This window comes from Ornithodoros turicata, unplaced genomic scaffold, assembly GCF_037126465.1.
Source record: "Ornithodoros turicata isolate Travis unplaced genomic scaffold, ASM3712646v1 Chromosome16, whole genome shotgun sequence".
Taxonomy (NCBI): domain Eukaryota; kingdom Metazoa; phylum Arthropoda; class Arachnida; order Ixodida; family Argasidae; genus Ornithodoros; species Ornithodoros turicata.
This window is the reverse complement of record NW_026999320.1, coordinates 2,075,071-2,102,693: the sequence shown is the minus strand read 5'-3', so window position 1 is coordinate 2,102,693 and position 27,623 is coordinate 2,075,071. Positions and strand designations below refer to the sequence as shown.

At 48.2% G+C, this 27,623-nt stretch overlaps 1 protein-coding gene across 3 annotated transcripts in view; it reads right to left on the bottom strand.

Moving 5' to 3' along the window:
* Positions 1–27,623, bottom strand: part of LOC135372688 (uncharacterized) — a 200,673-nt gene that overhangs the window by 90,991 nt on the left and 82,059 nt on the right. For all 3 annotated transcript variants that reach the window (XM_064606182.1, XM_064606184.1, XM_064606185.1), the window contains exon 3: positions 3,232–3,255. In XM_064606182.1, coding sequence (XP_064462252.1) covers positions 3,232–3,255 — 24 coding nt within the window. The remainder of the gene's footprint in view (positions 1–3,231; positions 3,256–27,623) is intronic.

The following is a 27,623-nucleotide window of genomic DNA, read 5'->3' as shown; positions in this document are numbered from 1 at the left end:
GTGCATCTGAAGAGACATTTCAAGGATGTTTTTTGTAAGAAGAGATGCAGAGCTCTGTAAGATCTAGGATCTGTAAGAGAACTCTTTCCCATAGAATTTCTCACAGCAACCCCATCTGAGTCATCTGACAGACTGGCGCCGTGTTTCTCTCTCTACTAGTAAACTCTACTGTGTTTCACTCTCTCAGACTGGCGCCGTGACTCAACGAAAGATGATCTAGTAGACCGTGGCGTTCGTGGTGTTCGTGATTGGACCGTTTGGCGCCGCCATTCACATGTAGTGAACGGTGCAGGAGTCTGCTGCGAATACTCAATATGCGTCCACGTAAACTACATCGAACACGGCACGGAAGCGATACTTCGCGCAAGTTTATCATGGAATCTGAGACAACGACATAGGAAGGCCTCAACAAGAACATTAAACTGGCGTTTTGGTATGCTGAGGACGGCAGCGTGGCTGGAACCGGACAGAAGTAAAAATCCGTGAAGGTAAGCTCAGTTATCTCATTCAACGTGGTGACTGCTCCTCAGGAGTACGCATTCCTAGAGGGCATTGCATTTGTGTAATTGCGTACAAGCGTCTTGTAAAGGTTTACAGCTTTATCTACTTGTGTGCAGAATTGGAGAGTGACCTTATTGCGACTGGAAGAAAATATACCCATATACCTCGTGTTTTGAAGTGCGAAAATTTATTTCAGTAGACCAGTTCCTCCTATTGTTTCGACTGACCGCCGAATCCATCCTGCATCGCGTCAACTGTAGTCAGTTTCATGTTACTGTTTGCGTGAGGTGTTCGGTCTAACGTCCAAAATTTTAAAATGATTGAGGTATATACTAACGGGTACGCTGATATCGGAAGTATTGTACGAAGCTTCCAAAATTGTTAGATTATTGTTGATCTCCCGCTAGAGAACATTATATCTCCCCCAGCACACCATCAAATATCGTATTTGTTTACTAGTTGTAGTATCCTCCACGCCTCTTCTTTTTTTTTGGTAGGGGTGGGAGACGAGGGAGGTACAGCAAACACTATACAGAATGACATTTCTTGTCTTGCAATTTATCTGATGTGCGTGGTTTTTATGAATTCATGCTGTATCTGTTCAGGTCTTGCTCGACTGTGTATTTGTATTGCATCTTTTTTACAACTTTCTTGCTCTGCAAGTCAAATTATGCTTTATGTTCTTAGACAATCGCGTTTGTATGGTGACCCAAAATGCATGACTACTCTGTATGCATGACTACTATGCATTTTTATTTGTAGATGACTTTTTTTCTGTTTTTACGGACTGAAGACATTCTGCTTTTGGAACCTTCTGCATGCTGAACATTCTGTACCGAACGTAAGACAGTATAAACACCATGTAGATGTGTTTACGGTCTTACGTTTGGAACACAAGGTGCAGACTACGGAAGGTGCATAAAGCAGAATGTGTTAGGCCCATAAAAAGAGCATGAAAATTAAAGCAGCGTTCGTTATTCTTATATTGGAATTCTGTATGACTCGCAAGAATGATCTCTTCACAGCGATATGGTTTATCGTTAATGGTTTATGGTTTAACTAAAACAGCTTATCCCGCACAGTAGTCACCATTACCTGCGAGTATAAATTAATACTCCGACTGAACTGAGCGTGTGTATCACAATTGTGGTTTTCTGGCTTCGATTATGATTTTTATTGCACTATATGCCTGTATTCTAAAATGTGTGCTCCTTCATCCAATTTCTGCACACACATGATTTGCCTGCTTTTTAAACAAGAGCATATGTAGCATCGTAATGTCACAATTGACATTATGACGTTCTTGCTTTCTTTTCTTTTTGCTTTCAGATGCATATAAACGATATCTTAATGAGAGGGCCTCAGATCCACCGAAGGCTACAAGGCTGAGTTATTTTGTTCTTGTTGGTTGAACGATTTAAATAAAGAGTGAACAGATTACACAGATTGTCACTTGGTGTAGAACATCATTTCTTTACTGTCTCCTGCAAATCTTATAAGAACATTTGGACTGTGTCTTGTGAGAAACAAGCTATGAGAATGTCTATGAGAAATCCTTAAGAGAAACTCTGTGAGATCCTGTGAGAAATTCTATGAGAAAACCTGTAAGAATTTGGGCAATAATCCCATAGAATTTCTCTAAGGAGTCTGTGAGATGTTTCTTGTGAGAATTCTTGTAGGATTTTTCGATAGGGAAGTCGGCCCAGGACGCATACTAACCCCTCCGCCCCCACTCCTTCCTGCTGTCCTCTCTCCATCTGTCGAAAAATGTACATTTTCCTTGCCAGGAATGATTCTGCAAGGAGGTGCGGTCAGACTGCTCGTGAGTGGCGGCTCAGTGCAGCCAGGCAAGGGGGTAGAGGGAGGGCTAGAAAAACGGGGAAACGTGGTGGTGGATCTGGGAATAGGGTAGTCGCGAACTACTCACCGCAAAATAACACACGAGCATCCATCAGTAGGCTATGCATCTCGAAGTGCACTATATATTGATGCACCGACCCTCACCGTGCTGGTATACACTACACTGGGATCCTATGAAGGCAAGATCAAGAAGTTCCATCTGGCCATACTCTTCAATCACTCTATAAGCAACACACTCATCGACAACTTGAAGCAACAAACGATCACCCTGATTATCATTTCAGTTTTCAATATGGATATTAATAAGCCCCAGAAGAACTCGTTCGCAAAACAAAGCCTCGACTAGTCGGTGACGATAAATTACCAGAACTCGTACGGAAAGTGTCTTCAGACATTCGTCAGATTGTGCCTTCGTCAGGAGGATAGTAGTGACCAAGGACGTCGTCTACCTAAAAGGTCTCTGCTATCCATCATAGGAGAATGCCCGCGATGAGCTCTTCAATGGTATCGCATCTCAATGACAACTTGCACAATGACATCTGCCGTAATTTTCCTGGCAGTGATGTATGGCTATTTATACTGCATCGCATGGTAGGAAAGAGATCCGTTAATGCGTTGAGCGCTGGAGCTGACGCAATGAGCCCCTGCAGCGCTTGACGCGTACACTAGTGACGCTACTGCCTATGACCCCAAATAATGTTTGCAATATCCATTTACCACAACTGTGAGAGACCACCTGTGTTGTCATTTGGATTAACTTGGCGAAAGCTAATATACATTTGTGGGAAGCATTGTAGCAGTTGGTACCCGAATGGGTTCCATACCGCACATTATTAAGGCTTAAGCTGCTGAATGCTGATATGCGCTTACCTTTAGTAGGCCTTCTTGAGTGATCTGAAAAAAGCAGAAACAGGCGACATGTTACAATATGCTAACATTGTGTATGATAGCAGAGAAAAATAAACCGCGCGCGGTGACAGACACTGCCTTGACTAAAAGATCATTTTATTCAAACAGAGAGTGGTCAGAAAAAAATGGTGTGAGGGGCCGTGGAATGCGTTCCCGTTCTAATCTTCGAGAGCTGTATAAAGGGGGAAATATATATTTGTCACGTAATAAAGTTATAAGACTAGTGACACAGTGATAACCGGTGAAATTAGCTGCGTGTTTTTAAGTCGGGAAGTTCTGTATGATTCTTACGGATCGTATTCCTTGAACGTGAAGAAGAAAAAAAGAAGAAGAAAACGGGCTGCACAGTTTTGAAGGCCCTCAATATTTTCGGAAGATTGCTCTGGGAGGTGTCCTACATGGGGCATTGATATTCAGCTTTGGATAGATGTTGGAGTGGTCCGCGTCCCTCAACGAGCTAGCTTCCAGTCCACTCTCCCTCACAAAATTGCTTGTCCCCTGGCCGCATCCAGCTCACCAACGCTTTGCCTTTTCAAGGCTCTCTTCGCCTTTTGGGACGCCACAGGCCTTCGATCCTCATTGTAACGGGACCCATTACTTCATTCCCCGCTCCACCTCCAGCAATGGGATAGCGTATCGCCCCCAGCAATAAAACTCCCCACCCATCATCCTGTAATAAAGTTGTTGTTGTTTTATCTAAGTTGCGAGGACTTGTGTGGCATATGACACGGATATAACCAACAGTACAATTGAGGGAGAAGAATGAGGCCTGGCTATTCTGGAATTTTCTGGAATTTCTGGAAATTCTGGAATTTTCCCCACATAACCACTAACCTCCTTATCTTTCGCTATGCTTGCCAATTCTTGCCTATTGTCCCATTTCGTCCACGTGTTCGTGAACCCCCATTTTTCTGTAACCGGTCAGGAGCCTAGATGACTTCGTTCACATAATCCCCTGCACACTCTAACAAAGCGGCCATTCACTCCGGCTGTAAAAACCCGCACGGACCCTTTCTTCCCTCCGGGCTGTTGACACACAATTCGCATGAACCTTTAAACACGTCACACCTAACCCTTTAAATACCATGCCAATGATGGGGACGGTGCCCAGAAGAAGAACAGTCTCTGTTCGAAATATCGGTGGCTTCTGTCCTGAGGCAACTCCCTTCCTAAGGGGCTTTTGGATCAGACGATGTCTCAGAAGTGAATGGCGTATCCAAACGTCCGCCAGAGTAATTGAACCTCTGTTTGCAATAAGGGGATAAGTCGACCTATCCCCTTTTTACTATTTGTGTACCTGCCAAAGAAAAGTTACGACCGTGTTGCAATTTAGCGGCCCGCTACAGGAGGGTGAGGAACGGGAAATGCATGTGTGTCAATGGGACGGACAATCAGATCACAGATCAGACCCCTTTTCTCGGTTTCGGATTTTTCCACTCCCCTTATTGCATACAAAAATTCAATTGAGCTTGGTATATAAACTAAGCTCCATCGCATATATGTAGAGGAGGTGGTGTCCCTCTACATGAGTCCTGACCGGTGATGATGGAATGTCCCAGCGGGCAGATGGTCGTGGCCTCACGCTAGGACGGTGCCGGTAGAACTGGCTGGCAGGCGCAGTGGCGCGCGCCAGCAGCGGCACGTCGTTGTCATCGTCATCCACGGCCATAGGTCGGCATTTTTCGAAATATTCATTCAACATCACATCATGTCCGGTCTTGCCCACAGCCCATAACATCACATCACCATCACAGCCCATCACATCATAACCCATCATTCAACATCAACATCACAGCTCATCACATCATTACCCATCATTCAACATCAACATCACAGCTCATCACATCATTACCCATCATTCAACATCAACATCACAGCTCATCACATCATTACCCATCATTCAACATCAACATCACAGCTCATCACATCATTACCCATCACTCAACATCAACATCACAACTCATCACATCATTACCCATCATTCAACATCACAGCCCATCACGTCATTACTCATCATTTGACATCACAGCCCATAACATCATTACTCATCATTTTACACCACAGCACATCATATCATAGGTCAGAATTCAACATCAGAACTCATTCTGACTTCTGAGTTCAGCTTCATTGTGTATGATGGACTTTGAATCTGAACTCCAGGGACCGGTTATGAGACTGAGGGCCTTGTATGCTGCGCATGCTTGCGTTTCGGGGCGACGACTTGGCTTCGGCGACTGTGCGTCCCGGCGGCTCAAGGGCAGATGTCATCTTTTGGGTAGCGGCCGTTTACAGTGACGTTCGTAAATTAAACAGGTGTTGTGTTGTTTGTGGTGTCGCGGGCGGGGCTTGGCGGGGCGCCCGCCCACTGCACGGAGCGAGCCTTCGCGGGGCGGGGTGGCGATGATAGGGCTGTACTGAAAGCGTGAATGCAAATACCAGGTGCGTAGGGTGAGGACTGGCGAGCGGCGTGGCGGTGGTATGCCAGGTCTTGGCCTAGGCCTCCGGTGGCTTTATGGTAGAACTTTCTTCGCGCTGCGCTGCTGCTCATAGAGCTGGGGCATTTCCGCTGAACTGGGGCATAGAGCATAGAGCATTTCCGTCTTCTGCTACGTACGTGGAAGCTGGTGGTTGTGTGTGGGAGGAGGAGGGGAGGGGATGAAACTGCTCGTCGGTACTCGGTGGTCCCCTGTTTTTCTGCGTGCGTTGAGATCTCCATTTTTATTTTATTTTTATTTTCCTAGTCGTGTGGTTTTGATGTGCTGCTGTTTGAACTGCGGCTTCTAAATTAGTGCAGTGCAAATATCTAATAAGAGTGCGGATTTTCATGCAAATGCATGTTTTGTTTTCGCTCTCTCTTGCACATTGCGCTCGTATAATCACAGGGTATAATAATCAGGGCTCGCGTAATAATCAGGTGATTATACAGGATGTTTATTTTAGCCTATACAGAAAAAACTGTGAGAGCAGCAAAGATGTCGTTTTTCCAGCGGAGTTCTACGCCCAGGCGGACATCCTCTGGACGAAAGCATGCAACTCCAAGTGACTAGTTACCTAAAATTCATTTATTAACCTTTTAATTAGGGGATTTCGGGCAAAAGCGAGATGGCAGATTGAAGGACTATCCTAGTTGCAAGCCATTTCATGTTTAACAAATCCTGAAACACGCACGTGCGCAAAAATATTCATCCCCGAATTTTAGTATGCAAATGAACCGAAGCCCAAACCGCGATGACCGGGAACGCGTGGAGTACAGTGCTCACCCCACGTCAGTCGTCAGAGGGCAACGTGATTTGGAGCGGTAGAGATGATTGGAATAGGTGTCGCTCAGCATGCCAGATAAACCGCTTTCCCGTTTTGGTTTGGCTTGATATCGCCTATACGACGTGGGCCGGACAACATCAATATCAAGTTTGTCACGCTCTATGTCAAAGCTGGAAGAAACCCGCGCACCCATACGCAATTCCTTTGGGATCGTCGTAGTAATCAGTGATCCTAATCCAGAACCGGAGTGTATCAAGAACTCGACGGCGCTCGAAAGGTCAGACCGGAGCCGGACAACGGTTTCGGGAGTTCGAACCGTCTATATACCCATTCCATTGCCACGATTAAGTGTATAAATGTCCAGGCGTGAGAGCACACTGTACGTGAGGCTGAATCATTCTACAGGTATTTTCTTTTATGTGACTCGTCTCTCTTGCAGTGTCTTCCTTGAAGTGCCGAATACAGGTCACCGACCGTATACGTGCGGACCATCACAGTTGTCACTTTGTCTCCTATTTTGTAATAAATCTGTTACGCTGTTACTGACAGAAGGCAATGCTGAACGTCGTACTCAGAAACAACACACAAGTTCGGATAACAAAAAGACAAAAACAAAACTGTGTGCAATTAAAAATCGGGGCTGCGTCCCGAAGCTGTTTAGCATTATATATTGGGTTGCCGGCTGTACCGATGCAGTGTACGCGTGATTATAAACAAAAATTATGCATCTCAGTTTCATGCCACGTTACCCTGGACAGTTTTTTCATTTATGCTTTCATTCTGCTTTTGCAAAAAGTAATATAAAACTGTCATGCTATTTGGAAGCGTAATTTTTGGGCAGTGTGAACGAAAAATCATAACGCGGGAGTGCATTATTCTGCCGTTGCCCAAAACAACGTCGGGCAATCGATGCTGTCATTTTGTTCACGTGACAGTGACTTACCCAGAGTTCATACTGTACGATACCCGTCCCATAATACCCGCGCCGCTTCTTTATGCTCTGGAGCCAACCCCCACAACGCACCTGTTCTGAAGCGATGCAAATCAAACAGCGCGAGAGCGCCAAGGTTAACCCTCATTTTCTGTCCCTTACGGATGCCATCCATGTGCAACGCCACAGAGTCCTCAACTCCAAATACAACGCTGAACGGCAAGCCCTTCCCCTCCCACCCCCTGATATATCCGACATAACAGCCCACCGAGCCATCCTCACAACACCACACCTGCTCTGAGGCGAGGCGACGCAAAACTTATAGCGCGAGCGCGCCAAGGTCAGCCCACCCCCCTGCTCCTTGTCATTCATCCAAGTGCAGCTCCGCCCAAACTACCGAGATCCAGACTCCAAAGCCTTAACACAACGCTGAACTGCAAACATCCCTCCCCCTCGCACCCTCCAGAAGCAAGGTCACGCAGACAATTGGAGCCTTCCCGCCACTACCGGTAAGCTCATATTATCACAGTACACGAGAACAGGTACACTGAAGATGGGGCACCATATTCCTGTCTAGTCAACGCATACTTCTATAGGCAGTTGTATGCACGCCCCCCCCCCTCCCCACCCACGACTAATGTCAACCCCACACCCTAAAACGCCGATTTCAACTTGAGAAACCCATCGCAGGGTCTTCAAATTCAACATCTCATCTTCACACATAAGTCAACATCAAACTCAGCATGAAATCATTGCCCGTCACTCAACATTAATGTCACCATCACATCATTGCTCATAATTCAACATAAAATTCAAATTCACATCACATCATTACCCATCATTCAACATCAAACTCAACATCACATCACATCATAGCCATCATTCAACATCAAATTCAACATCACATGACATCATTGAATCATTCAACATCAAACTCAACATCACATCACATCATTGCCCATCATTCAACATCAAACTCAACATCATATCACATCATTGCCCATCATTCAACATCACTCAGCATCACATAACATCATTGCCCATCACTCAACATCACATCATTCTGAGTGATGTGATGGTGAATGATGTCGGTGATGGCCATCATGATTGAATTCGCCGACCTATGTCCACGGCCCGCCACATCACTCCCCCCCTCAGACGCGGAGCCGTGCATGCTGTTGAGGTTCGCGTCGATACCATGAAGAGGAGAATGGTGACGGCTCGTAGATGGTGGACGACTGGGCACACGGCTTGTGCTTGTGGCTGTTGATGCAGCAGCAGCGGGATGGCGGGAACAAGAGCGCTGCGATCCGGGCGGGTTCCAGTGATGAGATGTGAATGTTCAGTGCTTGAGCGGTTGCTGATGGTGTTGAGTGTCTGCTGAGTGCGTTGAGCCCTTGTTGAGTGCGCTGAGTGACCGGTACGACAGTGTGAATGCCGGTTGCCGCCAGAGAAGTGCCGGAGAGGACCATCATGAAGCTGGTGGAGGCCGGAAAGTCAGCTTACTGTGGTCTCCCTGCGGGTCCCCGGTGGAACATTCGCCGTAGGTCACTGTCACCACTGTCGCGGTCACTGACATCACCACCCGGACTTGACCTTCTGGAATATTCCCGAATCTGACTCACTGATAAACGCCTGTGGCGTGCCCGTACCGATTATGACGTCATGTACCAAAACCTATTTAAGTAATGTGTAAGCAGCTACGCATCTTTTGTCCTGACGAAGACAGTGCCACTGTCGAAACGTCGACCCCTTGCCCATTTTACTTTTTAACGTCTCCCTATGTAATAAACTAGTGTTTGTAACTTCCCTAAAATCTGTTTCCGCGTCTTTTTTTGAAGTTCTGTAAACCTTCGTGGCCGTTTGATAATCCTTTTACCTCACCCTATATATATATATAAATACAAAGGAGAAATAGGCGAAGCTCTGTGGCTGCACGTTGAGCATATATTTATAATTTGATCGTGCACTCCCAGCCAAGTACAGCTGTTTCGTTCTACTTGGGACGCGTCAGCCTGGCGTAGCGAAGTGACACGATCTTGGGTCAGCGCTAACAGTGCGTCTCGGCGAGACGTCAATGTTCCATGGTGATGGCGCCACCTGTGGAGGCCGCAGTGCAAGCCAGCAAGTACAAGTACAAAGGAAAAATAGGCGAAGCTCTGTGGCTGCACGTTGAGCATATATTTATAATTTGATCGTGCACTCCCAGCCAAGTACAGCTGTTTCGTCCTACTTGGGACGCGTCAGCCTGGCGTAGCGAAGTGACACGATCTTGGGTCAGCGCTAACAGTGCGTCTCGGCGAGACGTCAATGTTCCATGGTGACGGCGCCACCTGTGGAGGCCGCAGTGCAAGCCAGCAAGTACAAGTACAAAGGAAAAATAGGCGAAGCTCTGTGGCTGCACGTTGAGCATATATTTATAATTTGATCGTGCACTCCCAGCCAAGTACAGCTGTTTCGTCCTACTTGGGACGCGTCAGCCTGGCGTAGCGAAGTGACACGATCTTGGGTCGGCGCTAACAGTGCGTCTCGGCGAGACGTCAATGTTCCATGGTGACGGCGCCACCTGTGGAGGCCGCAGTGCAAGCCAGCAAGTACAAGTACAAAGGAAAAATAGGCGAAGCTCTGTGGCTGCACGTTGAGCATATATTTATAATTTGATCGTGCACTCCCAGCCAAGTACAGCTGTTTCGTCCTACTTGGGACGCGTCAGCCTGGCGTAGCGAAGTGACACGATCTTGGGTCAGCGCTAACAGTGCGTCTCGGCGAGACGTCAATGTTCCATGGTGACGGCGCCACCTGTGGAGGCCGCAGTGCAAGCCAGCAAGTACAAGTACAAAGGAAAAATAGGCGAAGCTCTGTGGCTGCACGTTGAGCATATATTTATAATTTGATCGTGCACTCCCAGCCAAGTACAGCTGTTTCGTCCTACTTGGGACGCGTCAGCCTGGCGTAGCGAAGTGACACGATCTTGGGTCGGCGCTAACAGTGCGTCTCGGCGAGACGTCAATGTTCCATGGTGACGGCGCCACCTGTGGAGGCCGCAGTGCAAGCCAGCAAGTACAAGTACAAAGGAAAAATAGGCGACGCTCTGTGGCTGCACGTTGAGCATATATTTATAATTTGATCGTGCACTCCCAGCCAAGTACAGCTGTTTCGTCCTACTTGGGACGCGTCAGCCTGGCGTAGCGAAGTGACACGATCTTGGGTCAGCGCTAACAGTGCGTCTCGGCGAGACGTCAATGTTCCATGGTGACGGCGCCACCTGTGGAGGCCGCAGTGCAAGCCAGCAAGTACAAGTACAAAGGAAAAATAGGCGAAGCTCTGTGGCTGCACGTTGAGCATATATTTATAATTTGATCGTGCACTCCCAGCCAAGTACAGCTGTTTCGTCCTACTTGGGACGCGTCAGCCTGGCGTAGCGAAGTGACACGATCTTGGGTCAGCGCTAACAGTGCGTCTCGGCGAGACGTCAATGTTCCATGGTGACGGCGCCACCTGTGGAGGCCGCAGTGCAAGCCAGCAAGTACAAGTACAAAGGAAAAATAGGCGAAGCTCTGTGGCTGCACGTTGAGCATATATTTATAATTTGATCGTGCACTCCCAGCCAAGTACGGCTGTTTCGTCCTACTCGGGACTCGTCAGCCTGGCGTAGGGAAGTGACACGATCTTGGGTCGGCGCGAACAGTGCGTCTCGGCGAGACGTCAATGTTCCACGGTGACGGCGCCACCTGTGGAGGCCGCAGTGCAAGCCAGCAGGTACAAATACAAAGGAAAAATAGGCGAAGCTCTGTGGCTGCATGTTGAGCATATATTTATAATTTGATCGTGCACTCCCTGCCAAGTACAGCTGTTTCGTCCTACTTGGGACTCGTCAGCCTGGCGTAGGGAAGTGACACGATGTTGGGTCGGCGCTAACAGTGCGTCTCGGCGAGACGTCAATGTTCCATGGTGACGGCGCCACCTGTGGAGGCCGCAGTGCAAGCCAGCAAGTACAAATACAAAGGAAAAATAGGCGAAGCTTTGTGGTTGCACGTTGAGCATATATTTATAATTTGGTCGTGCACTCCCAGCCAAGTACAGCTGTTTCGTCCTACTCGGGAATCGTCAGCCTGGTGTAGGGAAGTGACACGATCTTGGGTCGGCGCTAACAGTGCGTCTCGGCGAGACGTCAATGTTTCATGGTGACGGCGCCACCTGTGGAGGCCGCAGTGCAAGCCAGCAAGTACAAATACAAAGGAAAAATAGGCGAAGCTCTGTGGCTGCACGTTGAGCATATATTTATAATTTGATCGTGCACTCCCAGCCAAGTACAGCTGTTTCGTCCTACTCGGGACTCGTCAGCCTGGTGTAGGGAAGTGACACGATCTTGGGTCGGCGCTAACAGTGCGTCTCGGCGAGACGTCAATGTTTCATGGTGACGGCGCCACCTGTGGAGGCCGCAGTGCAAGCCAGCAAGTACAAATACAAAGGAAAAATAGGCGAAGCTCTGTGGCTGCACGTTGAGCATATATTTATAATTTGATCGTGCACTCCCAGCCAAGTACAGCTGTTTCGTCCTACTCGGGACTCGTCAGCCTGGTGTAGTGAAGTGACACGATCTTGGGTCGGCGCTAACAGTGCGTCTCGGCGAGACGTCAATGTTTCATGGTGACGGCGCCACCTGTGGAGGCCGCAGTGCAAGCCAGCAAGTACAAATACAAAGGAAAAATAGGCGAAGCTCTGTGGCTGCACGTTGAGCATATATTTATAATTTGATCGTGCACTCCCAGCCAAGTACAGCTGTTTCGTCCTACTCGGGACTCGTCAGCCTGGTGTAGGGAAGTGACACGATCTTGGGTCGGCGCTAACAGTGCGTCTCGGCGAGACGTCAATGTTTCATGGTGACGGCGCCACCTGTGGAGGCCGCAGTGCAAGCCAGCAAGTACAAATACAAAGGAAAAATAGGCGAAGCTCTGTGGCTGCACGTTGAGCATATATTTATAATTTGATCGTGCACTCCCAGCCAAGTACAGCTGTTTCGTCCTACTCGGGACTCGTCAGCCTGGTGTAGGGAAGTGACACGATCTTGGGTCGGCGCTAACAGTGCGTCTCGGCGAGACGTCAATGTTTCATGGTGACGGCGCCACCTGTGGAGGCCGCAGTGCAAGCCAGCAAGTACAAATACAAAGGAAAAATAGGCGAAGCTCTGTGGCTGCACGTTGAGCATATATTTATAATTTGATCGTGCACTCCCAGCCAAGTACAGCTGTTTCGTCCTACTCGGGACTCGTCAGCCTGGTGTAGGGAAGTGACACGATCTTGGGTCGGCGCTAACAGTGCGTCTCGGCGAGACGTCAATGTTTCATGGTGACGGCGCCACCTGTGGAGGCCGCAGTGCAAGCCAGCAAGTACAAATACAAAGGAAAAATAGGCGAAGCTCTGTGGCTGCACGTTGAGCATATATTTATAATTTGATCGTGCACTCCCAGCCAAGTATAGCTGTTTCGTCCTACTTGGGACTCGTCAGCCTGGCGTAGGGAAGTGACACGATCTTGGGTCGGCGCTAACAGTGCGTCTCGGCGAGACGTCAATGTTCCATGGTGACGGCGCCACCTGTGGAGGCCGCAGTGCAAGCCAGCAAGTACAAATACAAAGGAAAAATAGGCGAAGCTTTGTGGTTGCACGTTGAGCATATATTTATAATTTGGTCGTGCACTCCCAGCCAAGTACAGCTGTTTCGTCCTACTTGGGACTCGTCAGCCTGGCGTAGGGAAGTGACACGATCTTGGGTCGGCGCTAACAGTGCGTCTCGGCGAGACGTCAATGTTTCATGGTGACGGCGCCACCTGTGGAGGCCGCAGTGCAAGCCAGCAAGTACAAATACAAAGGAAAAATAGGCGAAGCTTTGTGGTTGCACGTTGAGCATATATTTATAATTTGGTCGTGCACTCCCAGCCAAGTACAGCTGTTTCGTCCTACTTGGGACTCGTCAGCCTGGCGTAGGGAAGTGACACGATCTTGGGTCGGCGCTAACAGTGCGTCTCGGCGAGACGTCAATGTTTCATGGTGACGGCGCCACCTGTGGAGGCCGCAGTGCAAGCCAGCAAGTACAAATACAAAGGAAAAATAGGCGAAGCTTTGTGGTTGCACGTTGAGCATATATTTATAATTTGGTCGTGCACTCCCAGCCAAGTACAGCTGTTTCGTCCTACTCGGGACTCGTCAGCCTGGTGTAGGGAAGTGACACGATCTTGGGTCGGCGCTAACAGTGCGTCTCGGCGAGACGTCAATGTTTCATGGTGACGGCGCCACCTGTGGAGGCCACAGTGCAAGCCAGCAAGTACAAATACAAAGGAAAAATAGGCGAAGCTCTGTGGCTGCACGTTCACGGGCTTGCACTGTGGCATTGAGGAGTGCTCAGTCACCCTCCCACGTGTATATCGCTCGCTGAGTGACCCCTGGTTTGCCAATTCGGAACGATGCGCAGCTACTCAGGGCCGACGAGCCGCAAACACGGCGAAACACGTGTCCTCTGGTGCTGCCGCATCGTTCCATGAGTATCTGTTTCTCTGCGTGCAGCCATAGAAGCCATGTTAATCTGTAAGTTTGAATTTCAAACACGCCTAGTATCATTTATTTGTTTCTTTAATGGCTTTTTTTTCCTGCATTACAATTCACTGGCTTGCACTGTGGCATTGAGGAGTGCTGAGTCACCCTCCCAGGTGTATATCGCTCGCTGAGTGACCCCTGGTTTGCCAATTCGGAACGATGCGCAGCTACCCAGGGCCGACGAGCCGCAAACACGGCGAAACACGTGTCCTCTGGTGCTGCCGCATCGTTCCATGAGTTTCTGTTTCTCTGCGTGCAGCCATAGAAGCCATGTTAATCTGTAAGTTTGAATTTCAAACACGCCTAGTATCATTTATTTGTTTCTTTAATGGCTTTTTTTCCTGCAGTACAATTCACTGGCTTGCACTGTGGCATTGAGGAGTGCTCAGTCAGCCTCCCAGGTGTATATCTAGGGTGCCTCGATAGTTGCGCCCTCTTTGCAGGGTGAGCGCACTCTTTGTAGGGCCGAACGCCGCTGCAGGTTGCGTGGCCGCCATTACGTGGCCAAGTGCCAAGTTCGCTGCATTGCTGTACACTGTGTGCGCCACAATGCCCGGCTGCTGTGCTCCAGGTTGCTCGAACCATTCTACTAAAGGGTGGAAGCTGTATCGCTTCCCGACTGACAAGAACAGGCGAAAGCTTTGGCTTGCGAAAATAAAGCGGGACAAGTGGGAGTTGACAGCCGGTTCACGGATTTGCAGCGTATGTATTCCTTATGGCGATCTCCCCATTCTCCTTATAGGTGCAGTGTTTTGTGAAGGCTAGCTGTCGTTTAGCAACTATTATGCGCAATGTGTACACATTCATAGAGAGTAATTGGTATAATGTTATCGTTTCGTAGGCACACTTTGAGGATGCGAGCTTCGAAAAGAATCGAGCGGATAGCTGGAAGAAGTTGAAACCGAACGCGGTTCCTACGTTGTTCAGCTATCGCCATAAGTGCACTGCGATCGCTCCTTTCAGTCGCGTACTGTGATATTGTTGGTATATATGGTACACACCTATGCTGTGTGACACATTTTTATTTGTCTATTGCAGCTGCTCCCAAGCACAGGAAGCCACCGAAGCCCAGAATCAACGAGTGCCAGCCAATCCCGACAGCCTCGCATGCAGATGAGGTTGTATCTGTTGATGATCACAGCACCATAGAAGCAGACAATTCTGCACAAGACCTCACAGCTGATCCAGACTTGACAGCCTCAGCAAACAGTACACAGAACCTTGAACGGGCTGAGCTGTTGAAACAACAAAGCGACATAACAAGAATGTACGAAACCCTCAAAGAAAGCCAGGAGAAGGCAAACACTTCAATAGAGAAGCTCAAACAAAAGGTGAATACACTGGAGTGTGAACGCCAAACCTTAGGAAAGAACCTGAAATTTTTCTATGAAGATCAGCTGCGAGCCCTGTCCAGAGACAATACACGTGGTATTAACTGGTCTGCAGCTACAGTGAAACAAGCACTGCAAATCAAATATGCATGTGGAACATCTGGCTATGAGCTTCTGCGCAATCTGGGCTACCCTTTGCCATCAAATAGGACCCTAGGCCGCAGACTTCAAAACCTGAGCTTTGCTCCTGGGACTTTGGATGAGGTACTCAGTGTCTTGCACACAAAGGCAAATACATTGGAAGACATTGAGAAAGATTGTGCACTCTTCATGGATGAGATGGAAATTGCACAAGGTTATGATTATGACCGAGCCGAGGATTCTCTGTTAGGAGGTACCACGCTTCCAGATCGACCAGAGCAACCCGCCAACCACGCACTTGTTTTCATGCTTGGTGGTTTGAACAGTCGGTGGAAACAAGTAGTGGCTTACCATTTCACTGCAAGGTCAGTTAATGGCGACAACTTGAAGAACCTTGTTCTAAAGTTGGTGGAGTCCTGCTGTAGCACGTCTCTGCGCGTTCTGGTGGTCACATCCGACATGGGGGCTGCAAATAGAGCTGTGTGGCGACAACTTGGATTCTCCAGCCACAGGTGCTCTGAAACCGTGTGCTCTATCAGTCACCCGTGTTTGGAAGACAGGGTTCTATACTTCATGGCAGATCCTGCACATGTGTTGAAGAACATCAGAGGACAGCTGCTAACATCAGGAACACTCACGCTCAGTGAAGACACAGTGCAGCAAAATCGGCTTCCGAGCAACGAAGTAAACGTAAAGCACATTCAAGCTGTGATCGATTTCGACAATACAAATGAGCTGAAGATCGCGCCCAAGCTGTCAGACATTCACGTTAGCTCTGGGCATTTCACCAAAATGAAGGTTGGGGTAGCGGTCCAATTGTTCCGGGAATCCCCTCCTGCAATAAGATACCTCATTCAGAAGGCAGAATTTCCCCAAGAGGCAGAGACTACAGCATGGTTCCTGGCCCTTGTATCCAAGTGGTACACCTTGATGTCTGCACGTCACCCAGTTGTTGCTCTGAGCCACTTGGATATGACGAAGTACAGAGAAGCTCTGAACACACTTCACCTTGCACGGGATACCGTCTTAGGAATGAGAACAGGAAATACTTCACACTGGAAGCCATCACAAGCTGGTGTTGTCATTTCCACTTACGTAGTACAGAAGCTACAGCAAGAGTTGCTCGGCGAAGGCAATTACAAGTTTTTCCTCACTGGCAGGCTCACACAGGACTGCCTAGAAAATTTGTTTTCAGTGATCAGGCTGAAAAAACCTGTGCCCAATGCTTATGACATGAAGTGCTGCCTAAAACTGGTCTGTGTGAGCCAATTCCTCTACATGCCACGGGCACTCAGTTATGGGCAAGATGATAGCAAATACCTGATTGACCTACTCTCTCAAGGACCGGCACAGACTGTAACATCGGAAAATGAAACAATCACAAATGTTGAAAACTTATTTGTTGAGGAACTGTTGATTACAGAGGGGGACATTCTTTTCCATCTCGGAGGATTCATTCTTCGTACCGTTCTCAAGACTGTGGATGACTGTGAACAGTGCAAAGGTGCGCTTCTTGGTGGGAGCGACAGCCAGTACGGTGACCTCACCGCTCTCAAAGAGCATGTGAATGGTGGGAACAATCTGCTGCATCCTACAAACGATCTGGTTAATGTATTGGTGCAATGTGAAGAGTATTTCAAAAGCATTGTGGCAACAACAGGAATCATTGCTTTGAAGTCTCCGTTTCACGCGATTGCTGGCTTCTTGGTGGAAAAATTTTCATCGTACCTGGAGACATGTGCCATCCATCGACAGAAATTGGATGTGGCGCCCCCGGCAGATGACGACAATGATGGCCGGCTACTCTCGCGAACCAGTCTTGGCACGAGAATTAAATCATTCTTCGACCAACCTTCTACCCCGCTGGTTGTCTCTTTTCTTCCGGCCTGGAGACCCATCAGGCCTCCGGAGGAACGAAGGAGGGTAGGTATGAGTGCAGGCGCCCAAGTGGACAAGGCCTTAATTGAGACATATGTGCGTCTTCGAATCAGGATTCACCTGAAGCATGTGTCCACTGGTCAGTTATCTTCCCATTCAAGCAAAACTTGTGCAGGTGTTGCCCTGCCATAATGTGCTTCCACAGAAGAACTGTCACTTGCACAAAGGTCCTATACAGAAAGTGTGTTTCGAAACACTGAACACTGAATTAGTTGAATAGTTACCTGTGTTAATAAAAAATGAGTGACCATTTTTCTCAGAATACCACAGGTGAAATTCAGTGATTATTTTGGTCAAGTGAAATTCATCTATTTTTAATTATTTCTCACCGTAACCGGTAACGCACAACAAACTGGTGACAACAACAAGGTTAACACGGTAACATGGGAGATCAAGTGTTTTCAGTCACCTCATAAAGGGGGAGTATATGCATCTGTTGAGGAAAGGGCCTCATAGACGCAAGATGAAGCATAAGATGCAAGGCCCTGTAAGATGATTAAGCATTGGAAACAGTGCAAAAACGGAAAGGCATGCACGACGGAAAATATAAAAATGTGCAGCGAATAATTTCGAACATAAGTTGTTTATAAATAAACAATGCAATGCGCACCATCGCCTTACTTTGCACAGTTTTCGCTCGTTTTGCATTAACTTCCTCTTTCTTTATGTGCGATACGCTTACGTTCGACTATTTTGTTCTCCATATATGTTTGTATATGCAAGTACTTCCGTAACGCGTCGAAAAAAATGACCAATATCGCCTGTCCCAAGTTCCCATTTGCGTTATTTACGGAGATGTCACTGAAGCGCAGCCTGCGCTTGGCCACGTAATGGCGGACGTCGTAGCAGACGACGGAGTTGTCCTCACCCTGCAAAGAGGGCGCAAGCGGCAACCATCGAGGCACCCTATGTATACCGCTCGCAGAGTGACCCCTGGTTTGCCAATTCGGAACGATGCGCAGCTGCTCAGGGCCGACGAGCCGCAAACACGGCGAAACACGTGTCCTCTGGTGCTGCCGCATCGTTCCATGAGTATCTGTTTCTCTGCGTGCAGCCGTAGAAGCCATGTTAATCTGTAAGTTTGAATTTCAAACACGTCTAGTATCATTTATTTGTTTCTTTAATGGCTTTTTTTTCCTGCATTATATATATACATATATATATACTTCGATAGCTTTGTACTGGGCTTTCAGTGGTGAGTTAGCTCACCCTGACGGGAGGAATCACGAGTTACGTGACCTCTCTACGCTATCCGCTCAAACGTTGGCTGCCTGCGTACTGCTGATGAGGCCCAAGAAGGCCGAAACAGCTGTCCAGTACAGGCATGGCGACTGTTTGACTAATAAACATATGCTATACCGGCAGCCAAAGATCTCTGGCTATTTTCTCATTATTATACTCGTAGATATATATAGTAGGCAAGCTCCTTCGCAAGCTTAGTTTATATTCTGTTTCTGACTCTCTTGTAGGTTTCTTTGCCCCTTACTTACGACATCGCTTATACTCTGCCCGGATCCTACTCTGATACCTATGTTTCTACATCTGATGTACCCCAGGGGTCAAATCTCGGGCCTCTACTGTTTAGTATTTTTTTTTTATTTCGTGGTACGTTAAAGGCCAGTGGGCACTACATAACGGACGGACGGCGGACACAGCACATATAAGAACACACTAGGTACATACTATATGGGTTAACATGGGTTATATAAATAAATTTTTACAAAGACACAAAAGGTACAGACTTCAGCTACACACTGTTCTTTCATTGTCCCCTATGATGAGTGCGGTGACTGTTTTTTTGAATTCTAAAGGATCATGAAGCACTGCAATGTTACGAGGTAAATCATTCCAACATTTCGCTATGTAACAACCAAATGAGTTATGGAAGAAATCATGGTGGCAATGTGTTAGTTCAACCTTGTAGTCATGATCCAGTCGTGCAGAGATTAACGCCGCATTTCTTAAAACGTTTGTGCTTAAGATTGTGTTGTGGTAGACCTTATGAAAGAGACAGAGACTGGATACTTTCCTACGTAAATCTAATGTTGGGATATCAATAGACGACTTCATTGTTGTTATACTACTATATGGAGAAAAATTATTTAAAATGAAACGAACTGCGCGGTTCTGCACCGCCTCAACTGCACAAGAGAGGTTGGAGTGGTAAGGACTCCAGATGGGGGAGGCATACTCAAGTATGGGCCTGATGAAGCTCGTGTAGGCAGCTTTTTTTGTTATAGGTGGACAAGAACGAAGGTTGCGGCGGAGATACCCAAGGGAGCGGTTAGCTTTCGCTGTGATGTATGTAACGTGCTCAGTCCAAGTCATGTCACAAGTGAGGTGGACGCCAAGATATTTGTAGGTCTTTACATGTTGTAGTTCACAGGGTCCGAGGTTGTACGGGTGATGTAAGCTTGAACGGCGAGAGAATGACAAAACCTTACACTTCTCGGAATTAACAGGGAGTTGCCAGGCCGTGCACCATTGAAAAATTTTCTGAAGGTCGTACTGTAGTAATTGGATGTCAGAGAAATTAGTAATTGGGTGGTATATAACGCAGTCGTCTGCAAACAGTCTCACCCTACACGATAGATCACAAGGCAGGTCATTGATGTAAATCAAGAAAAGGAGTGGACCTATTACCGAACCCTGCGGAATACCAGAAGCTACATTAGCGAGACTGGAGGTGGTACCATTTGCAACGACGTACTGTTTCCTGTTTGTAAGGAAGTTCCGAATCCACGTAAGAACCATTGGATCAATGTTAAGACTTGATAACTTGGTTTGAAGACGAGAATGTGGAACCCTATCGAAAGCTTTCGCAAAGTCTAGGAACACTGCATCGACTTGTTTTCCTTTATCAAGATTATGGAGAATGTCGTGTGTTAGACCTGCCAGCTGAGTCTCACAGGAGTATCCCCTACGAAAGCCATGTTGATATTTGTAGAAGAAATTGTTAGTTTCTAGGTAGGTGATCATATGTTTAACAATGATGTGCTCCAGCAGCTTACATGGGACACTGGTGAGAGATATGGGCCTAAAGTGGCTTGGAGTTTGTTTGTCACCGGACTTATGAACTGGGATGATCTTACCGATCAGCCAATCGTCTGGGACACTACCCGTTGCTAGGGACTGTTGGAATATTAGAGTTAAGTACGCAGACGATATCATCTTTGTGTTTTTAAGGATTTTGGTATTAATGCCATCAATGCCACAGGAAGAAGATAGTTTGCTATTATCTATCAGTTTCAGCACACCAGAGTAATCTATATCAAATGATAACATGTGCGGAAAAGAGTGTAATGGGGCCTTCGGAACATACTAGCACACTGATCAATGGCTACAGATGCGCCTGTCGAATCCATTAGGTGTATCTCGGGGTGCTTGCGCGGCGAGATAAACTCCCAAAATTTTCTAGGGTTACTTTCCAGCAAGAATGGTAGGGTGTGCCCATAGAACTCTTCCTTTTTTGTTCGAACAGCTGTTGTGAACTGCTTCTCGGCAGAGTAGTACCGTTGCCAAGTATGGGGTGAATTTGTGGATCTAGCTTTGCGAAACAGGCGTTTTTTTCTTGAACGAAGACGTCTCAAATTGTTATTAAACCACGGTGTGGAAGGAGACGAGCTTACATGAAAAGTTGGTACATGGGCGTTTACAAGCTCGTTGATCTTATTCTTAAACATCAACCAGTTTTCTTCGGCAGTTCTCACTGCAAAGTGAGCTGAAAACTCGTCAAAAAACGAGACAAGCGCCGCGGTCATGGAACCGTAATCCGCCGCATTATAGTTCTTAAACACCTTTTTTTCCCCTCTGGACTCGTGGCGGAGCTGTCACCACAGAGAACACAAGAAACTTATGGTCACTTGGGCCATCAAAGCAAGTCACACTAGAGATACAGTCAGGCACGTCGGACAGTACCAGGTCTAAGATGTTAGAAGATGATCCCGACACTCGCGTGGGTACTTTCACAAGTTGATCTAAGTTATAATGCAAACACAGGTCAACAAAATTGCGTGAGAACGGGGGAAGGTTGGTAGTATTCATGTTATCAGACCAAGTGATATCAGGGAAGTTAAAATCGCCCATCAATAACAATTTGTAAGTAGGGAAGGTGCGTGTTACATCAGCCATGTGTGCTTCGAGTTCTTCGACAAATGTAGTCGCGTTAGGAGGCCGGTAGCACACACCAATGAGCACATTAAACATATGACACTTAAAACATGCCCAAACGATTTCAAGACTCGAAGAGACGTGTATAGCTGTTGGCATTAGACACTCTTTGACAGCGAGGAGTACCCCGCCGCCCCTACGACCCAATCGATCGCAGCGAAAATGAGTATAACCGGGTAACAGTTCATCACTAGATATGTCCTCGTTTAACCATGTCTCCGTTAGTGCTACAACATCGGCGTTACAGTTATCTACAAGGGAACTGAGGCTATCACGTTTGCGAACTAAGCTTCTTATATTTCCCATCAAGATACAAAGATTATTGGCATTACGTCATACAGGACTATTGATGTTGGCCTGTGTACGGCTTTTGGAGCGTGTGACACGTGTGTTTACATCTGGAGCCGTATTATCGGATGTGACAAGCCTTGTACTCCGCCGGACTAGTTGCCTTTGTGATAAGGATTCGTCCCAGGTGTATACATCATCATTAATAATCAGTTTGTCAAATACCAGGCGAACTTTGTGGCCCGACTGCCGATCATTTGCTGCGCTATTCCATAGCTTCTTCCGGAGAGAACGAATTCTCTCGGGATAGTCTTCACTAATGGAGTATTGGGTACCTTTCAATCGATAGCAATTTCTTAGAACCTTTGTCTTTTCCAACGAATTATAGAGCTTTAATATAGTAGGTCGTTCCTTATTACCTCGTTTCGCACCAAGTCTGTGCACGCGTTCAATAGAGGCTACGTCAACGCTTAAGATGTCACGGAATATCGAATCTCTCACCGAGATCAGTAAGTCATCTTGAGTTTCGGATTCCTTTTCTTCAATTCCGTAGATAATTAAGTTGTTCCGTCGAGATCGACATTCAAGGTCTTCCATCTTATTAGTTAAGATTGTAACAGAGCGTTGCACAGTGGACAGCTGTTCAGAAGACGCTAGAGTATCCGCGTGCACAGACTCAAGGTTCTTCACTCTTACTTCTATGTTTTCAACTTTTTTACTCAATTCATGAAGAAATGTTTCTGTCTGTTTCTGGCTTTGCTGTATGGACTGTAGTAACTTCCTGTCAGAGTCCTGATTAGCTAAGATCTGCGCTAACGTTTGCTCAGAGTTCGGACCCGGATTTGTTTCTACGTCACCGGACAATATTAGCAGTGAGCATGCGACATCAAGGCACTCATTCAACAAGGAGCACAGTTTGCGGGAGCACGGCAAAACCACGATGCAAACATTGTTACTCTTATAAGAGTAATCATAATAAATGGGCTTGCTAACCTGCATTACAAAGTGGAGGAACTTTAACCGATCCATGCGTCGTGGCATGCCGTGCCCGCAAGTGAAGTCTTGGAGCTGCTGCTGCTGCTTTAGTAGCGACGGTGAGAGCACGTGGGTTGATGACGTTGATCCGATGGGTTCATCCAGAACCGGTGTTTCCGTCGTTGGAAGGAAAACAGGTCGAAAGGAACGTGTCGGCACGGAGACAGATCCCCATTGTGTGGATAACCCAGGGTTATCGTGACAGAAGATATACGGGGACGATCCAAGCGTTGCCACCTGCATTACAAAGTGGAGGAACTTTAACCGATCCATGCGTCGTGGCATGCCGTGCCCGCAAGTGAAGTCTTGGAGCTGCTGCTGCTGCTTTAGTAGCGACGGTGAGAGCACGTGGGTTGATGACGTTGATCCGATGGGTTCATCCAGAACCGGTGTTTCCGTCGTTGGAAGGAAAACAGGTCGAAAGGAACGTGTCGGCACGGAGACAGATCCTCATTGTGTGGATAACCCAGGGTTATCGTGACAGAAGAGATACGGGGACGATCCAAGCGTTGCCACCTGCATCACAAAGTGGAGGAACTTTAACCGATCCATGCGTCGTGGCATGCCGTGCCCGCAAGTGAATTCTTGGAGCTGCTGCTGCTGCTTTAGTAGCGACGGTGAGAGCACGTGGGTTGATGACGTTGATCCGATGGGTTCATCCAGAACCGGTGTTTCCGTCGTTGGAAGGAAAACAGGTCGAAAGGAACGTGTCGGCACGGAGACAGATCCCCATTGTGTGGATAACCCAGGGTTATCGTGACAGAAGAGATACGGGGACGATCCAAGCGTTGCCACCTGCATTACAAAGTGGAGGAACTTTAACCGATCCATGCGTCGTGGCATGCCGTGCCCGCAAGTGAAGTCTTGGAGCTGCTGCTGCTGCTTTAGTAGCGACGGTGAGAGCACGTGGGTTGATGACGTTGATCCGATGGGTTCATCCAGAACCGGTGTTTCCGTCGTTGGAAGAAAAACAGGTCGAAAGGAACGTGTCGGCACGGAGACAGATCCCCATTGTGTGGATAACCCAGGGTTATCGTGACAGAAGAGATACGGGGACGATCCAAGCGTTGCCACCTGCATTACAAAGTGGAGGAACTTTAACCGATCCATGCGTCGTGGCATGCCGTGCCCGCAAGTCTTGTCAGTTATTAATGGTATTGTATCCTCTGTTAAACATTCCATCATGTTACAGTATGCTGATGACTTCAAAATATTGAAAAGCATAACTTCGCCTTCAGACTGCTGACTGCTTTAGGACGATCTTTACAGACATATTTCTTAGTGTACTTCTAATTTCCAAAATCAGCACGTCGAAAACTAATGTTATCTCATTCACGCGCAAGTCTAAAGTAACCCGATTTCAGTACTTTCCTGAAGGCGAAATAGCCAGAGTTGACATCATTCGTGATCTTGGTGTTTGTCTTTGATGCGAAGTTTCATGAGCATGTGAGACAGGGGCGGATTTAAGGGTCTGCCATGGGGGGGGGGGGGCGGTCTTAAGGAAATTTCGTGCTTTGCGCCGCAGCAGCATTCAGGAGATAGGATTTTTACATAGGGAACACGCAGAGCAACAGAACGAATTGCTCTCACACCAGGGGCGGATTTAATACGGCCATTAAATCCGCCCCTGGTGTGAGAGCAATTCGTTCTGTTGCTCTGCGTATGCTTGGTTTGCTCACCTACAGCTGTAAAATGTTTTCTTCTCACACGGTATTTCTTACTCTTTATAAAGCTTGCGTCCTTCTCCGACATGAATATGCGTCAGTATGGAATGCTTTGTGTGCCACAGATATCAAACGGCTTGAAGCTGTGCAAAAGATGGCACTTCACATTATTCATTCACGTTTCTTGCGTTATCTTATGACTATGACAAGCTTTCAAATTACCTCCACTCGCTTCCTCTTGTTAACCGCTGCCACCGTTGCCGCTGCTGTTTGTTTATAAATGTGTGCACTCCCTATTTGATTCCCCTTTTCTGTTAGGCCGCCTAAATTTTTGTCTCCCACGTGCTACTCTGCGGAGCCCCGCAACCTTCTGTGTGAACCACTGCTGTCCTAATGATCCTCTTACACACTGCCAAATTTTGTTTAACTGGTTCGACTCCTATCAGCTGAACGAGGATGGTCTTCTGGTGAGGTACATCCCCCAGGCGGACGACGAGGAGGTCGGCGGCACCCTATCAGGATCGTAGTACCACGAAAGCTACGTAAGTTATTCCTCAGATATTTCCATGACTCTGCTTTGGCGGGTCACAGTAGCGGCAGCAAGACTTATTCTAAGTTTTGTCGTATCGCGACGTGGCCAGGCATGAGACAGGATGTTTTCCGGTTTACTCGCAGCTGTCCAGTGTGTCAGAAGTCGAAACCTAGGGGCGGACAGCCGCCAGGACTGCTGCAACCGATTGTCAGTCAGGAGCCTTGGCAGATAGTCGCATGTGACGTAATGGGGCCATACCCCAGAAGTCCCCGTGGTAACCAATAGCTGTTAGTCATTACAGATCACTTCACGAAGTGGGTTGAGCTGTATCCCCTGCGGAAATTGGTGTCAGCTCGGATCTGGGATCGACTGTTGGATGTCTTTTCGCCGATTGGATTCCCGGACCAGTTTATCACGGCTAACGCCTCGTACTTTACAAGTAAGGTGTTCGTCGACACATGCTCGGCATTGAGTAAGAAGAGTGCTTGAGCAAGAAGACGTCCCCCTATCACCCTCAGACAAACATAACTGAGCGGGACAATAGGAATATCAAAATGATGATGGTAACGCTTACCAGCAGGCATAAGGATTGGGACGCGCGTCTAACGGAGATTGGCTTCGCCACTCGTACGACGGAAAATAGGTCTACTGGGTTCACCTCTGCCTATTTGAATTTTGGACGGGAAATAGTATTTCCACTCGAAAACACGCTACGAACACTGAGGGAACAACCCCGTCACCCGTACGCACGATACGCGGAAGACATTCGCAACCGTCTCTCAACTGCAGTCCGTTGTGCACGTGAGAATCTTGAGGTCGCACGACTGGAGCAAGCATCCCAGTTCAACAAGGGTCGACGCCAGGTAACATACAGCGTAGGAGACTTAGTCCTGAGGTGGACGCATCCACTTAGCGACGCGGCGAAGGTCTTCGCAGCTTCTCTCGCGGACCGATGGGACGGGCCTTACTGGGTGAGTGCACAACTTACACCCGTTACTTACAGACTTGAACATTGCAGTACAAGCGAAGAGACTGGCCCGGTTCACATCACAGACCTCACGGAATTCAGCGATCGCATCTTGGAGCAAGATGAAGGGCAAGAGGACCCCGGCACAAGTTCGTCGCAATCGCAACCCATCCACGGCCCCATCGACACGGAGGCACAGCCCGCTGATATTGGGACAGTTCAGGGCGGGTTACCGGGGTCTCCTCGTTATAACCTTCGCCCTCGTAAATCTCCAAGGTGATGGTTTTCCTTTGTTTTTCGCAGATGCCTGGGGGCCATTCTGCCCGAAGTCGTCGGCCACCCTCCCGAGGACCCCCCACCTCTCGCCGCCGAGGCAGTGAACGTCGTTGGCTTGCTCAGCGCAACGCCCCCACGCCTACCGACTGGGATTCGTCTGCGACTCCTCGCTCCACTAGCGTTGCGACGTGGACTGTACTAGAGGGAGACGCCAACGTGGGCTAGTGCTCTCGAACCCGTTGGAGGAACCAGGCCCGCCCACTGAAGGGTGACCCATCATCCGCCACCCCTGAACCGTTTCGAGGACTATGCCTGGTCGACAGGCATGCTACTGAGCCAGCGCCCTCCTACACCAACGAGGGACGCTCCCGTCTATGCCCTACCTGCGGGACATTACTGATCCACCCCGAGACTCATCTGGCCGGCGCTCTTCATGTGTCACGCTCCCCTCAAGTGAACCCTCAGCGCGACACCCTCTTCCCTGTGACCCCTCAGCTTCAGACCACCCCTTCACCCCAGGATATGACAACGGCGATACACGTCGTCACTCGCTTCGCTCCACAGTTGTTGGCTCGGCCTCTGACTTCTCGCAACACGGAAGATGTCATTCTGGACTTACCGGACATTTAAAGGGAGGGGAAGTGAGGGCTGCCGCTTCCGGTTCAGACACGTGTACACCTAGAGATAAGGTTTGTGCGATAGGGAGAGACGCCCCTATCTCCGAGATGTTATTTAAGCGACGGTGGAAGGCAGCGGGAGCTAGTTTTTGCCTGGACTGGATCTTGCGGCGACACGACCGACGGTACTCTGCACTTGAACATGTAAGACAATAAACCTTGTTTCTCTTGTTCAATTGCTGTGTTCGTGTTCTTCGGGGTTACAGCGGGTCGAATACGGAACCACCCCGGGTTTGTGGGCCGAGGTTCCCACAACTTGGATTTGTAGCGGTCGGGGATCCAAACCCATGTCAGGCACCCGAAAACCCGACAGTAGCGGACAGACTGTGTCCTTCCTTTGTACAATTCCTCTGGAACTGCGGGCAGTACATGCTTACTGCATCTGTTACGCACGTAAGCTGCCGTGTTTACTGCCTCCACCCAGAGTTCCAGGGGCAAATCAGCGTCCTTCAAGAGAGTCCTGGCGGTTTCAACTAGCGTTCTATTCGTCCGTTCCGCCACTCCGTTTTGCGCTGGTGAGTACAGGACTGTCATCTTATGCACTACTCCTT